At 33.6% G+C, this 16,321-nt stretch overlaps 1 protein-coding gene across 2 annotated transcripts in view; it reads left to right on the top strand.

The window, feature by feature from the left end:
* TINAG (tubulointerstitial nephritis antigen) overlaps positions 1-16,321 on the top strand; it is a 105,715-nt gene that overhangs the window by 64,665 nt on the left and 24,729 nt on the right. For both annotated transcript variants that reach the window (XM_010337146.3, XM_003926380.4), the window contains one exon: positions 8,591-8,636. In XM_010337146.3, coding sequence (XP_010335448.3) covers positions 8,591-8,636 — 46 coding nt within the window. The remainder of the gene's footprint in view (positions 1-8,590; positions 8,637-16,321) is intronic.

The raw sequence follows: 16,321 nt of genomic DNA, 5'->3' as shown, positions 1-16,321 counted from the left end.
TTTCAAAAGATTTGCTGATGGAGGGAGAGGACATCAGGGCTAAGAAGTAAGGTAGCTTCTGACTTCTCTCTGTCAACTGAAGTATGGATTGATTATCCCATGAAAAAGAGAGCATTTGCCGGGTTATTACAATACATCTATATATCCCACGTGATATTAGGTTACCATTGCAGAATCTAGGATTAGATTTTATCCTATGCTCCAAGAATATAATTGTGTGTGTGTGTGTGTGTGTGTGTGTATGAATGACAATTCTGATAAGTTTTGTTAAAAGGCATATGTTGCTACAGCAATTTGCAATGTTGTCTCTGCACAGAAATATCTAGGATATTACTGATTCCTTCAATAAGGCCAAAGAGAAAGTCAGCCCAAGTCTGTAATATAATGAAAAGGAAAGGGTTTTAGAAAAAACAAAATTTTCACATGATTAATGAAAAATGTGGTATTAAATGACAACTTTGATTTATTTTGATCCTTAAAATAAGTGCTTTGAATATTACTCTTTTCCATCCCCATCATTGTAACAATTGTGTTCATTACATTTCTTGTTACAAATGAGACTTGGATGTGATAAATGTAACTGTGGTTAGAATATTTCTATGATGACCTAACTGTTTCCTCTACTTCCAACCCCACACTTTTCCATTTATTAATGTATCTTGTTCACCATCACTAGTTTTATCTTCCTATGGCTGTCTACAATCCCTCTTTCTTCCAAAACTTTCATGATTTCTCTGTGAATGCATGAAAGCCAGCTCCTTACATTATGTGATGCTCTTCTTTCTCAGATACGTGTTCCTTTCCCCTGGCATCTTCTACAAATTATCAAAGGCCTATTATGCCTTTCCTCTTCACCAGGGCTAGACATGATTCTACTCTTTTCTGCCTTTTTCTAGTTCTAATTTTTATTGCTGTGTCATTATCTGCTGCTAAGACACTAGTGACAATTTAGCCATTTAATCATATAATCTTGAAATGTTATTGAACGTTTTCGGGTCTTAGTCCCTTTATCTGTGAAATACATACATTGAATTAGAGTCAGACTGGTTTTGTTGTAAACCATGTGGTCTTGGCTACTCAACTCTATCATTAGCTGACATGGACAATATGCAAAAAATGAACATGGATATTTCATGAAATTTATTAACAAAAACAGGCATCACAGGCTTGATTTTGCCTATAACCATAGCTGGCCAACTCTTAGAGTATGCTATAATTTGAGTCTCTTTCCATGCTAAGATTCCATGTGAAGGTGAAAAGACATTTGTATTTCTAACATCAAAGGGATAAAGTTTTCCCTTAAAGTTTCTCTTTATAAGGTATTACCTTAGTCTGTTATCACTGATAGTGATATGTGATTTTGGCCTTTGCTCTCTCTTTGCTCAGCACATGTCACATGGTTGTAGATGTTTTCATGCATATTCTCTCAGCATAGTAAATACAGGAGGACAGTTCTCTCAGTTCTACAGCTGGTCATTCTGACCAGAGCATGAGCTGGGCACACACATTTATCAATTTTCTCCATACTTCTTTTCATAGGTCAAATTACATGTGATACTACACTTGCAATCTTTTTGGTTTCTGATACATCAGGATATAAGGAATTTGGTTGGCACAGTATGGCGTTGTTTAAATAATTAACGTTAGGTACACAGGATCATGTGTGATATTAATATTTTTTCATGCAAAAAATTATCTTTCATGAACTGTCATCTGTTCCTTTATCTGTGATAAAATTTGTAGCTTCCTGGCAGAACATATCAATAAAAATACCTGATCTTAGATATATTGAACCTTAGCTTGATTAACATTTTTCTCAAGTAAAAAATTAAGGGGTGGTGGAGAATGCTCACATTTCATTTTGCTTTCTCATAGAGTCTATTTTTATCCATGTTTGATCTAGCATTAATTAGCACTTTTTCATATTCAATGCTACTTCATTTACTAGGAATTAGCTTTTCTTAAAAATGGAGTTCCTAAGCATCTCAGGTAGAACATTTATAAGAAAATAAAAGCCTCCATATCTTTGCCTTATTCTTCCTGCAGTTATCTTTCAAATCTTTGTGTAATGGGAGCTAAGACTCTATCTGCAGTCTTACCTCTAAGAGCAAAATCCTATACCCAGTGCAGTTATATCATTGTTATTGACTTGAAGCCGATCTAGTGGTTTCTTTATCCTGGTAGCCTATCTGACTTTCATTTCCTTAATAAGAAGGGTTGGAGTTCCATATCAGGGTATATGATATATTTGCTCCTTGTTTTTCTCCAAAATTTCCTGTTCAAGGATGGTGTACTGCATAAAATGTCTTTACATGTCCACTCTTTCAAAACTGTCTTTTTTATCTGTCTGGATCTATATTTACTAATACAGAATTTGTCTGCCCAGAAAATATGAATTTGAATCCCTGTTATCAGTCTATTGGGAACATGCAGTGACCCCAGAAAGAGCAAATCTTCAAAAATATTGCAACTTTTTTTTGTCTGGGTGATTCTGCTACAGTGTAATATACCTACCATCTTAATAAAATAAAGTCATTTTTTCTTATCCCTCTAACTCCAGATTCTTAGATGATTGTGAAACTGCCTTTAAGGAATCCAATCCCTAAGCAAATGTAATCTTTAATGTATGAGTTAGGAAATAGTTATTCTCATCACAGAAGAATTCCTGTAGAGAAAGGTTGTTTCAGAATTTCTTTTGACAATGAATTTTTCCTGGTTCTTAGGCTTATTGTTTGTCAGAAACACAGAAAAGCCATTAATTTAAAGGTTTATGTGTAGCACCACTACCAGCAGAGAAAACCCAAAAGAAGGTGAAACAATTTTGTAACCAGTCTTTGGGAATAATAAACTAACCAGATAATCGGAATCACATCTCTGTATAATATGAAGTGTGCCTCAAGTAGTACACATTTGATGTACCTGTTCATTCAACTTTGAAATGCTGTTGATAACCTTGACTATTTCTCATTTCTTTCTTTCCATATAAATTGGCCAACAAATTCCATCACTGTACCTTCTAAGTTGTTGTCAGATTGATTCCCTCTTCTTCATTTCCTCTGCCAATGTACTTCAATGCACCAGCTCAACACACATCTACTTAGGATCAACTAGTGAAAGTCATTGCCCTAGATGTTGAGGATACAACTGTTAAAAGAACAAACAACATGACTTTACGGGTCTTAAATTCTTATCCAGAATTTCATTGTTTCTTGCTTGAACTACAACATTAATCTTTTGCTTCTGGCCTACTCTTGCTGGTGACTACACCCTTCTGTAACACCAGAGCCATCTTTCTAAAAGATTATCTGGATCATGTCACATTTCATATATATTCAAATGGCTCTTTATCACCAACCTTGTAAACGCCACGTGTGGTAACCATGAGTACTTTTGGAGGCTTGAGCCACACCTGCCTAACTTCATGCCCCATCACTCTGAGGCTTTCATGGTTCTTGTGACTTTGCACCTGCTGATTTTTCCAACAATTCTACACTCCCATGCCAAGAAGAAATGTCTAAAGTCATCTTTGACTTTGGCAGAGAGTTAATATTTTCATCTGGTAACTTGTAGAAATTTTCAAAACATGCTTCTTTTTTAAAGTGACAGTTATAGAATTCTGTTTAGTTATATACTTGTTTTTCATTCCCCAACATCACTCCCATTAGACTGACAGCTTCTTGAAGGAAAAAGATGTATCTTCTTTGGGCTAACCTATAATTTGCTGAAAAAAGTAGAAATTAACAGGTGTAGTATGCAGGAAACATCCTGTGCTTACCTTAAAACTATAGTTATGAGAATATAAATATTTCTTTAATAAAGTTATGTTTTCAACCCTTTCTTATTTACAACATCTTATCTGACTTCACTGGGTGTATGGGCCTCAATGGCAAACTCTACCAAAACCAACGAAAAGAAAAAAAGTGATCATTAAAAATCATATGCAAATTATTTGGTTCCAATAATTTTACTATCTAGACATAACTTAAAATAGGGTTTACAGAAGTTTAGTAGTTAACACAGTTATCTAAAAAGAACACTATACAGCCATAAAAAATGATGAGTTTGTGTCTTTTGTAGGGACATGGATGAATCTAGAAACCATCATTCTCAGCAAACTGACACAAGAACAGAAAACCAAACACCACGTGTTCTCACTCATAGGCTGGTGTTGAACAGTGATAACCCATGGGCACAAGGAGGGGAACATCACACACTGGGGTCTGTTGGGGGGTGGGCGGTTTGGGGAGGGACAGTGGGGGACGGGGAGGTTGGGGAGGGATAACACTGGGAAAAATGTCTGATGTAGGTGACGGAGGGGATGGAGACAGCAAACCACCTTGCCTTGTATGTACCTATGCAACAATCTTGCAAGATCTGCACATGTACTCCAGAACTTAAAGTACGATTTTTTAAGAAAGAATAATATCCCTTTTAAAAGGAATATGCATGAAAATATTAATAACCTTAGAAGTACAGGATCTTAAATCAGTCTTTTATGGGTTTTAATACCTGACTCTGCAGGAACTTTATGGTCCTTCCATAAAGATTTCTCATATTATATAAAAAAGTAGGGTTTTCTAGAACTCATGAAAAATGGGCATATAAAATGAATCCTGAAGGAACAGCTTAAATAATTATGTGCATTGAGTGAGAGATGGAAACATAGTCTCAATGTAGGGAGACAGAAGGGCTCAGGCAGCACTCCGGCATCCTTAGGGAGTATGGTAGATGGGCTAACAGCTGCCCAGATTTTTTCAAAACTAGCGTATTTCCAGGTACTACTAAATTTTGAGGGAAAAAGGTGTTAGTGGATCTTAACAAATAATTGAAACAATTTAATTTAATGAAGTAGAAAATTTCAAAAGTACCATATTAAGTAGATTTCCTTGAAGAGAGAGAGAGAGAAAAAAAGCCTGTATTAAGATCCCTCAAGCGTGTGAACCCACTGTACTCACAAGGGTATAGAAATAACCTCAGTAGGCCAGCTGCAGTGGCTCACACCTGTAATCCCAGCATTTTGGGAGGCCAAGGCAGAAGGTCAAGAGTTCAAGACCAGCCTGGCCAACATGATGGAACTCTGTCTCTACTAAAAATACAAAAATTACCTGGGCTCAGTGGCATGTGCATGTAATTCCAGCTACTTGGGAGGCTGAGGCAGGAGAATCACTTGAATCTGGGAGGTGGAGGTTGCCATGAGCTGAGATCGTGCTACTACATTCCAGCCTGGAGACAGAATAAATAAATAAATTTCAAAAATAAATAAGAAATAACCTCAATAAAGTAAGGTTCTGGTCTGTCTAAACAAATGTTTGTAAATAATCTTAAAATGAAAAGGTATATATAAAAGGAAATATAAAAGAAATATAAAAGGTATATATAAAAGGAAATGGAGTATACGTAATTATATTTAGAACAAATATAAATATAATGAAGGTCCTGATGTCCTCAGTGACAGCCACTGACTTACAAGAGAACATTTGTGAAAATATATACATATTTCTAGAATTTCCAGCCTGTTGCTATAATAGTGAGCAAAGGAATAGGACCACCATTTAGGAACGTACATATATTAGGAAAAAAATGCCCTCAGGAAGACAGGAACTCCTTCTGGTAAGTGAATAAAATGAGTAGCCTTCTAGATTTGCACTAGTTAATCTTTATTTTAGTTTGAATAAAGATTTTAACCACAGGAATTTGCTATAATATCATTGGGGAAACAACCCACAGATCTATTTTTTTTTTTACAACATCCCACTGAAACTCTATGAAATGTTTGATTACCATCTTAGAAACTGTCTAGGGAAGATAGAGGAGGGAAGAGATAGCTAAAGGTTGCAGTGCAAATGTTAAATCCTGTGATGAATGGATTTTGCTTGTCATCTGACACAGAGGCTGTAACACAGGTGAACTAACTGCATAGTAGTTTCTGTGGTGATGCTTTTCCTTGTGTGATATTTTCTTTTCATTTGAATTTTGCATAAAGGTTAACACCTTTTGTTATTATTATTTTTTTTAACCAGCGTCTTAGTCTCTGAAAGTATTAGATTCAGTTGCCTTACTTTCTTTTTCCTCTCTCATCTCTAGTTAATGACTGGGATAATTGGTTTGGCTGCCTGTTTTAAGAAAGCATGTAACAGTCTGAATGCTGCTCTTCTCTCTGGGTTTAGAATGACAGGTGTTTAAAATGAGCATCTTAAAATTATATATAATAAACATGTTTATTGAAAATAAACTTACAGCAACTCTGAAGAGCTGATAGATTTGCAAGAATTATTGTCTTTTACATCATTGATATTATTGTTTGGAAAATCGTAGCAAAATATGTAGAAACATCAAAAATATTGGCAGTTGAACAAAAGTGAAAGTAATAGTTTGTATTTCTTAAAAGTTTCCAGACTAAGGGAGTTTATTTCACTTTTAATTTATTCAGTAATACTAAAATAATAAAAAGTATTCACTATATTCCAAAGTGCCTCTTCTCCTTTGCATGTCTTTTTTATTCCCACTTCTTCCCATGCACTATCCTCAATGCAGTGGAGCTCAAGAAGTTTGAAAGATCTTACAAAGAGCAAAGGAAACCTTTATCACTTTGGTTTTATCCTCTTTTTGAGTACTGTTAAAGTATTATAGAATATACAAACTTTTTATAAAATAGCTCTTTTAGATTTTAATAACAAGCTTGACTTGTCCCTTTCCCAACTCCAAATTCAGCTGAGTCCAGTGTGGTAGTTGAGCTTGGACAGACCCAAGGGAGAAAGAACAAATTATACTCAATTGCTACTCGTCTGTTTTGTTCAAGGCTTCGTTACTGACTCTAGATTGTCATGCCTGAACACTTCTTTCTTGATTGGGAATTCTTTTGTAGGAGTCTCCATGGTGGCTTTAAGAAGGACTGTCTCTACCTTCTCACCATACCTTGAGGGATCTCAGGTATTGGGTCCCTCCCCTGCTGTATTAGAGTTAAATGGTCCCTTAGATTCTTCTGATTTAGTCTTGGATTTTGTATTTTGCACAAGTAGCTAACGTAACTGATAGCCAGACCACCTGAAAGGAAGTTTGATTGGTGAAGTCTTTTTGAAATTGTTATGACAGCTTTTATAAATAAGTAGAAATGAGTACTTGAAGATTTCTGATGTGATCTACTACTTGAAGAAGGTAATGGAGTTTGAATGTTTTACAGTACTTATATTGATTGGTAAATCTTTTCAATGGTGATGGCTATTTAAAGAAAAGTTACAAGAACATAAATGCAATTAAAAAACTGCAAAATGTCTTTGGAAGTTGAAGCAGTTTCAACTTTCACATTTAACTACCCAGAACATTTGTAGCAGGATACCCTTGTATGCAGCAGAGAACAAAATGTGATGGCAGTCAGTGCAATTACCTCTGCTAGTCTCTGTCAGGAACAGGAGAAAGCAAAATTGTTCTTTAGTGTTTTCTCAAACCCGAAATCACTTTTTATTCCCTTACTCTCATGCCAAAGGATCCAAATAGATTTTATATATAAACTCTCTATAGAATCTATATAAAAATATATATTTTGAGTGTCCCAAGAGCCCTACCACAAGCTTGTTACCTTTAGGCACTATCTCTGTGCTGAGGTGCCATCACTCTATTCTGTGCCCTACTAAAAATAGCCTTCTGCAAACTGATATGTTGGAAATTCTTATCTCTCCTAGGAATGTTTGTTCTGTAATGGCAGACCATAATTTAGCTTAAAGGAGCCCTGCTGTTGGAAGTTTAAACATTAGGTTTAGGTTGATGGGGTAATATGTGGGCAGAATTAATTGTAGTCTCATAATTCACCAAATTACATGAAAGTAAAGACACACTGCAAGTGGGGACTATGTGTCTGTAAAAGAAAAGCAATATAATATATTAAGAGGAACGTGAGACTTGGAGTCCTGGTTCAACACTTACCAATGTATGATGTTGGACAAGTCTCCATTATCTCAGTAAATATAAAAATAGAACAGGTTAATAATACCTACCTCACTGGATTTAATAATGAGAAAAAAGTGAAATCATATAGGTTTAGGTTTTTTATCAGCTGTTATGTGCTACATTCAAAATGGACCAGCAGTGGGAACATAAGTTTCTATATCCATCCATACATGTATTTACAAAAATTCTGCTTTAGGCACAAAGCCACTATTTAAAATAATATGTATGAATAAATACTTTTACATAAACTCCCTCATCTACAGAATTTTCTGTTTCCATTATGGTTTATATCAGTAGTCTCGGAAATGTTTAATTTATGCAATTTAAGGTAGAGTTTCAGCATTTTTAAGTCCTTTTAAAAACCTTTCTCCCTAAGTTGCCTTAGTTTTTCTCTCCTTTGGTAAATGAGTTTGATTTCAAGCCATTTATATAGATGAGTCTGTTCTGTGCATATAAATAATGTTATAGTAAAGAAGAAAACTATAGGAGCACATTTTTGTAGGGCAATGGTGACAGTTTCATTGTGAAACAGAATGGGACAAAGAAAAAACACAAAAGATGTAGTAATGAGAATAATCTGCATTCTCTCAAGAGGCAAACCAAACATATCAACCATACCAATCTTTCTTATTGTTATTTATTGCAGATGGGGCACACTGAGAGGAGCACAAGGGCGGAAGGAAAAATTTTGGGTATGTAACTCTTCCCAGTTGAATCCCTGTTGTGAAGTGAATATGTTTGAATCTTCTGTTCCTCTACCTGCTTGCTATTATTTAGTCACAACCTCAGTTGTGTAATATTTGTTGATAACATTGGCTTTTTCTCCAGCATAAAACTGATTATAAATATTTATAGTTTTCCTCAACTCCTATTTGAAACTGTAAAAAAAAAAGTCAGTGTTTATTTTTTTCCCTAAGTTGAGAATCAACAGGACAACTTTTTGTTCTATTATCTTTTATATTAAAGTAATGATTAAAATTCCTCCATATATATCTATATGACAATGAACTTTATGCTTTTGTTATGTTAGTGTCTCATATATATGGTATATTACATGTATGTATCCTCTAGGTTAAGGCTTTTTTTTTTCTTTTTGCCAATTATAACATACACATGTGTCTTTACTCAGAAAGAACCAATGTTTAGTCTCTAAATAACAGAAAGTTTCAGGTAAGAAACAATTTGCAGAAGATTGAAACATATTACCTCAAATATTCGATTTACTACAAGCTGGTCAATTGTCCTAAGTTCTTATATATTTTTTATATAAATATAATAAAGCTAGGTGGTAATACCATAGAATTTAAATTTGAATGTACACAGTAGAGGGCATATTTTAGCTTACAAAACACTGGATGCTAGAAATTGTACTCATCAGAATAATGCTTGGTATATTTCTTCATGAGGCACTCACAAAATTCAAACACCCAATTATGGGGTCATATCTTATTTTTGTGTTGTTGATATGTGGAGGTGTTATGCTTTTAAGTAGAAGGGTTCTCCTTTAAACTGAGCTTTTAAAAATCTAATTTTTCTCGTTAAAATAAAACTTACATTAGTAGTCAACAATTAACATTAATGTCCAACAGTTAAAATAAATAAGTTATAAACTAGAATACATTATTTGAATACCTACAATTATGTTTCTGCATAGGATTTTTATTAAATAAATTTGAACAGTTATTTAATCTCATAACAATGTAATATTTAGAGACAAAACCAAGTCCTTTTATTAATGTATTTAACTCACAACAGTTCTTGGCATATAGCACTTGAGGGATATTTGTTGAGTGAATATGAATGAATGTGCAGAGAAAAACATTTTTTGATTCTTTCATCCTCAACCTAATCATTCCCACCTTAGATCCCTACCTCTAGGTAGTGTACATGTACACACACACACACTGAGTATGATTAGGTAGTCACTCATTTTCATATAGTTAACACATACATGCACACTATCCTTTTTCAACTAGTTGTATTTACTATATCAGTTTGGAACTTACTACTTATCAAATATCTTCAAAGAAAATTTTATTTCATGGGGCTAGGGATAGGATTTCTTTCTGCTATGAATTTGTTTGAATAAATTGTTGAATGTAAGCAGTATGAATATAAGAATCAGACTAAAATTTATAATATTTTACACAATATTGGAGGCTTTTTTCTCTACTAAACTGTGTTCTCCTCATCAGTCAGGATTACATTTGATTTATTTACTAATGTATCTCAAGGGTCAAGTATTGTGATTGGTTCATAGTGAGAATATAAACAAAACTCATGGAATGAACAAATGAATAACTTTAGCCTCCACATTCAGGAGTCATTTGTCAAGTAATTAAAATAATTTTTTAATAAAATATACTAGTGGTTTAATTAAAATACGGAATATTTAAGTACTGTTATACTATTTTGTAAAGAATTGTGAAGGGTCTGAGATACTATCTCACTGATACAGATGATATAGATATAGGTATAGATATAGGAGATACAGCACCTGGGCCAGAAGTAAGGAGTCCTTAACTAGATCAACAAGCAGTGTAACATGGCAGCATGTGTCCTCCACACCTTAGTCTTGCATCGATGTGATAAGAGTCAACTTAGGTGTTTACATCTCCTAAATGAAGAACAAAGAACAATTTCTCCATTTGTTTACTGGAGAGAGACAAGCAGATTTCTCCTTCCCCCCAAAAAAGGAAAAAAAAAAACCATTCCATTATGAGATGAAGAAGATCCTGTGTTCTCACTGCAAACTTTAGAAATATAAACATGTCTTTCCAAGGGCCAGATAAGCAGCAGGTAAATCTCCAGATGATGGGCTGTATCTCTTTTGCCATGTAAATACCAAAGGAGATAATGCCTCCATAGTTCTGATAACTTACAGCTTAATTTAGGACCTTGTCTCTGGTTTTTCTGAGCCTCTTGAGGAGACGAGAAGTTTTGTTATCCTTCAGATCACATCATTAACTGGATGACTGGCTACAAAAGAATATTTTTGGGAGAAGTGAAAGGAAACATTCCCTATCTTTTAATTATATGCAATGTTTTGTGGGTCAGGAAAGCCAAAACTTTATTCAAGAGCACTGAGAAACCTAGGGAAATTTTATTTCTTCACAATTATGTATGGATGTTTCAAAGTATTTACAAATAGTCCTATGACATACACCTATTTTTATTATAAAAATATTGGATGGCTTTCACTATTGAGTAAAATGTAATAGATAGCAGCAAGCCATAAATTCTACTAAATAAGTTGAAAATAACAGAATTTTTCCAAAATTGTGTTTTTTAAAAATGAGTGCTGAATCTGGAGAACATTTTTTGGCCTAGGAGCATTTGGCAAGTTTGCACACAAGGTTTATAACAGGCATGCTATGGTTTGTTTGGATTAAATTATAAGAGAAGTGAAGCAGAAAGGTGTGACCAGCAACAAAGGGAAAAATACTATCAACAGAAGCAATAGCTAATACTTTAGATATAGGCTTTAAAACAACTATTATTTTAAAAAATTAAGAAAAATCTAGATGAAAAGATGGAGAATTTATGTGTGTGTGTGTGTGTGTGTGTGTGCACACGCATGTATATATATGAGTTCCTGAATTTATGAATGCAAATATTGCAAGAAAATCATACTCAAACATTTTATGATCAAACAGCTGAAGATAAAAAATAAACAGAAATTTAAAAATACCCTATTTAAAATGGCACATTATTATTATTATTATTTAAAAAGCAGCACTGACTGACAGCTGGTATTTCAACAACAATAAAAAAGGAAAGTATAAGTCTACAAAATGACATTGTTAAAGTGCTTAATAAAATAATAATATTGATGATGTTGAAGATAACAAGACAACATAGAATTTTATACACGATGACATTTTTCCTCAAAATAAACACAAAGTTAAGACTTTTTAGACAAACAGAAGCTGAAATAACACAGTTGCAAAAGACATACACTAAAAGTCACAGAAAAAAGTAGACAAATATTTAAACATGTCTCAGTATCTCACAGAAGCTAAAAATAAGAAAATGCATGAGAGATTGAAAAAAAAAAAAACTATTAGCCAGCTTTATGTCATTGAAATTCATAGGATATAAAACATAAATATTGATTAAAAAATTTTCTTTAAATGTACGTGAAGTATTTGCCAATATTGACCACATGCTGGGCCATAAGACATGTTCAATAAATTTAAAAAATGGAAATTGTACAGAATATACCTTGATGAAAATTTTGTTATTTAGCTAAAGCAGTACTGAATGTAATAAAAAAATGCATGCATTAAGAAAGAAGAAAGGTTAAAATTGATGCACATATTTTTTAAAAGGTTGAAAAGAATAATTCCGCAAGCTAAAAAATTTAAACTGAAGATAAAATGAAGGAAATAATAAACAGAAGAGCAAAACGAAAAAAAAGAAAAAGAAAAGAAAGCAGATGTATTATAACAGATGAAAATCAACAAAGCAAAGAGTGGATTTTTTGCAAAGATTAAATGTCTAGGAAGACTGAAAAAGAAACAAGGCGAGACAAATTACCGCAGAAGTAAAAAAAGAGAACATTGCTGCAGATTCAATAGATATTAAGTAGGTAATAAGAGGATATTATTAAAAAGTTATATCAATATAATTGAAAATATCGATGAAATGGGTAAATTTATTGGAAAACAAAACTTATCGGAAACCCACACAAAATGAAAATTGACTAAACAGTTATGGAACAATTTGAAAAAAAAAATGAGTTTATTTAAGTTACTCTCACAGAGGAACTCAGGCTCAAAAGGCTTCACTGGTGATTTTTTCCAAACATTTAGGGAATAAATAAAACAACTTTTCCATCAAAAATTTTCAGGGAATAGGAAATAAGAAACAGTTCCAAACTCATTTTATGAAGCACTAATACCAATACCAAAACTTGACAATACAAAAAAGAAAAATTATAGCCCAATAGCTCTCATGAGCATAAAATTCCAAACAAAATATTACAATTAAGAAATATATAAAAGGATAATACTCCATAAATTTCACTTATGTCAGGAATGCAAGGTTGGTTTCAAATATTAAAATCAGTCAATATAGTTCATCAATATACGAGAGTCAAGGAGAAAAAAACACCATGAATATCTTTTTTGTTTGTTTGTTTGTTTTTGATAGAGTCTTACTCTGTTGCCCAGACTGGAGTACAATGGCATGATCTTGGCTTACTGTATCCTCTACTTCCTGGTGTCAAGTAATTCTCCCTACTTCAGCCTCCAGAGTAGCTGGGATTACAGATCCTTGCCACCATGCCTGGCTAATTTTTGTATTTTTAGTAGAGACAGGGATCACTTTGTTGGCCAGGCTGGTCTTGAACTCATAACCTTAGGTAATCCACCCACTTCAGTCTCCCAGAGTGCTGGGATTACAGGCATGAGCCACTGCACCTGACCTGAATATCTTAATTGGTGCAGAAAATGCATCAATAAAATTCAGCACTTAGTGTTCTATTGTGTAACAAACTATCACAGATTTAGCAGATTGAAACAACATAAATTTATTACCCCAGTGTTTTTCTGGGTCAGAAGTCCAGCGAACCCAGCTGGATTCTCTGCTCATGATCTCACAAAGATTCCATACAAGTGTTGTTTGGGTTGTGTTTCTTTCTGGAGCTCATGATCCTCTTCTAAGCTCATGTGGTTGTTGGTAGACTTTTGTTTTTCTGGTTTTAGGTCCACATCCTCATTTTTTTTGCTGCCTGAGGATATTCTCAGCTCTTAGAGGATGCCTGAAATTCCTTCCATGTGGCTCCCTCACACAGATTTTTACAGAACCTCTCTCAACGCGGTAGCTAACATCTTCTAGACCATTAGGAAAAACAAAATTTCTGACTTCTATATCCTATTTTAAGGCACTCTGTGAGTCATATTTGGTCCATAAGCCATAGTTTGCCAATGCATAGGTCATAGAAATTTTATATACATACGAAAAAAATAACCTAGATCCCTTCCTCACTAAATACAGACAAAAACAATTTGATAAGAAGCATAGACCTGAATGTGATTGCAAAATAATAAAGTTTCTCAAAGAAAACATAGGCAAATAAGTTTGTGATAGCTATTAGTGACAGCTTTCTTAAATCAGGCACAAAATAAATAACCTTTTTAAAAATAAATTATCAGCTACATTAAAATAAAAACAACTATTTAAAAGACAGTATTATAAGAAAAAGTAAGCCACAGAATGAAAAAAAAATTATCTATCTGTCTGGAAAGATATCTGATAAGTCCTCACATACAGAATACATACACATTCTTACACATATGTAGGAAGACCAAGATAACTCAATAAAATAAAATTCTTAAACAGAAACATCAGAAAAGGGGGAAATCCAAATGGCCCTTTGAAAAGGTGGTCAATGTTGTTAGTTATCAAGAAAATAAAATATCACTTCGTATACACTAGACTGGCTAAAATTAAGAGGATTGATAATACTCAGCATAGATAAAGATTTGGAGTAAATAGAATCTTATACTACTGATGCGTGTGTAAATGGAGTTATGGTCATCATGTTTAGCACCAGGAGAATGGGTAAACTATGGTATAGTCACACAATGAAAATACACAGTAATAAGATGAATTAATTGCTTACATATGCCAAAACATAGATGAATCCCAGAAACATTATTTTAAGCTAAAGAAGTCACCCTCAGTATATTTTGCATTATTCCATTGTTGTAAAGATCGATTATAGAAAAACCTGATGGGGAGGAGAAGGTGGATGTTGACAGGAAGGCAACATGTTAGACCTTCTGGGGTGCTATAAATGATTAATAGCTGGATCTAGGTGGAGATTACACAAACAAATTTCATAAACACATGTATAAATGTATTAAGTTGTATACTTAAGATTAATACACTTTGTACATATGACTGTATCATATATCATATATCTTTTTATCTTAAAATTAAAAAATTGTCTTTAGAATTTTTCTCTCCTGCATTGCCATCATTTTCTTTATAATTAAATACAAAAAGCTGTAGGCATTTGGAAGAAACAAAATAAGTGCTGAAATAGAATAAATGAGAGGAGGAAGAATAAGATTAATAAACAAGACATGTCCTGAGGTATATTTTATTAGCACTCATTTTTACAATGCCCACTCTTTATAATTGTATGGCCTTTCTTGTGAGTCTATGGTTAGCTCTCATTAGCACATAAATTCACATTTGCTTATACAATCTTTATATGCCTTTCCCATATTTACCAAGAATCAAATTATGAAATTCTGAATGGTAATATTCTTCAGACATCCAAATGAGAAAAGGTACGGTGTTACATATTATATTTGCAAGAATTTACAAGTATTACTATTTGTAACCATTTGATATTTTGTGACTGTTTTTATGTGATACACAGATATAGATATATGAACTGACTAGAAAATATGAAAACTGGCATTTAGTTTACTTCCTCGTTGCTAGAATTCCAACACACATTGATGCTGTTTCCTTCTCAGATATTCAAAGTCCATTTCATCTTTGAAGTGATAAACTGAATTTATAATTTTAGACATAGTTTTGAGAGAGCTCCTTTAAAGTGTCAGCATTGATTAAGGAGGCAAAAAGCCAAATCTTAAAAAGAAATGCTAATGAAAATGGGCTATTTATTAAAACTAGTGTCATGACAATTTCTGTTGCTCAGTCAGTCTGCCCCTCTCTTACGTGGTAGAAAAGAAAGAAAGCTCAATTCAACACCTTAGGCCTTGAGAATATCAGTGTAGATAACATCCAGGAAAATTTTCTGTCTTAGTCCCAGTGGAGGGTAAATGGGAAGCAAGTGTGAGAGCTAATTTATTGTGTTTTTCTGCTGCATTTAGTTGCAGACCTAACTCCTGTCTGTGTGTCCTTTGGCCTTCAAGATAATCTCCATATACTCCACTGATGTTTTTGCTCTATCACACGCTTATTCATTCAAGCTTTTAACCCAGGAGTCATTTTGGACTTAATCCAACTGCCTAACCATTTTTGCATTTTAAAAAGAATTTTTAAAAAACCTAATTCCTGTTTATTTCACTTTCTGAAGATTTCTCAAATACTTTATTTTCTCTTATCCAACTTTATTTTCTCTTAGACAATTATTACACAAGTCTACTAGCCAGTCACCCTGCTTCTTGTCTTTACCCTGTTAAATCCATCCACTTCTTTTCATATAGGATAATGTAATCTAATCACAGTATGAATTTGCCCACCTTTCTTTCCTGCTGGAATGAGCTCAATGGCCTGTCATCATCTTTCCCATTATTTTCTCATTATGGATGTTCTTACCTCCCCTTCCAGCCTCATAACCTACCATTCTGCTTCCATCTCATGATCTAATTATAACAATTTTATTGCTTCA

Source organism: Saimiri boliviensis, chromosome 4, assembly GCF_048565385.1.
Source record: "Saimiri boliviensis isolate mSaiBol1 chromosome 4, mSaiBol1.pri, whole genome shotgun sequence".
In the NCBI taxonomy this organism is placed as follows: domain Eukaryota; kingdom Metazoa; phylum Chordata; class Mammalia; order Primates; family Cebidae; genus Saimiri; species Saimiri boliviensis.
This window is presented reverse-complemented; position numbering and strand designations above follow the sequence as displayed.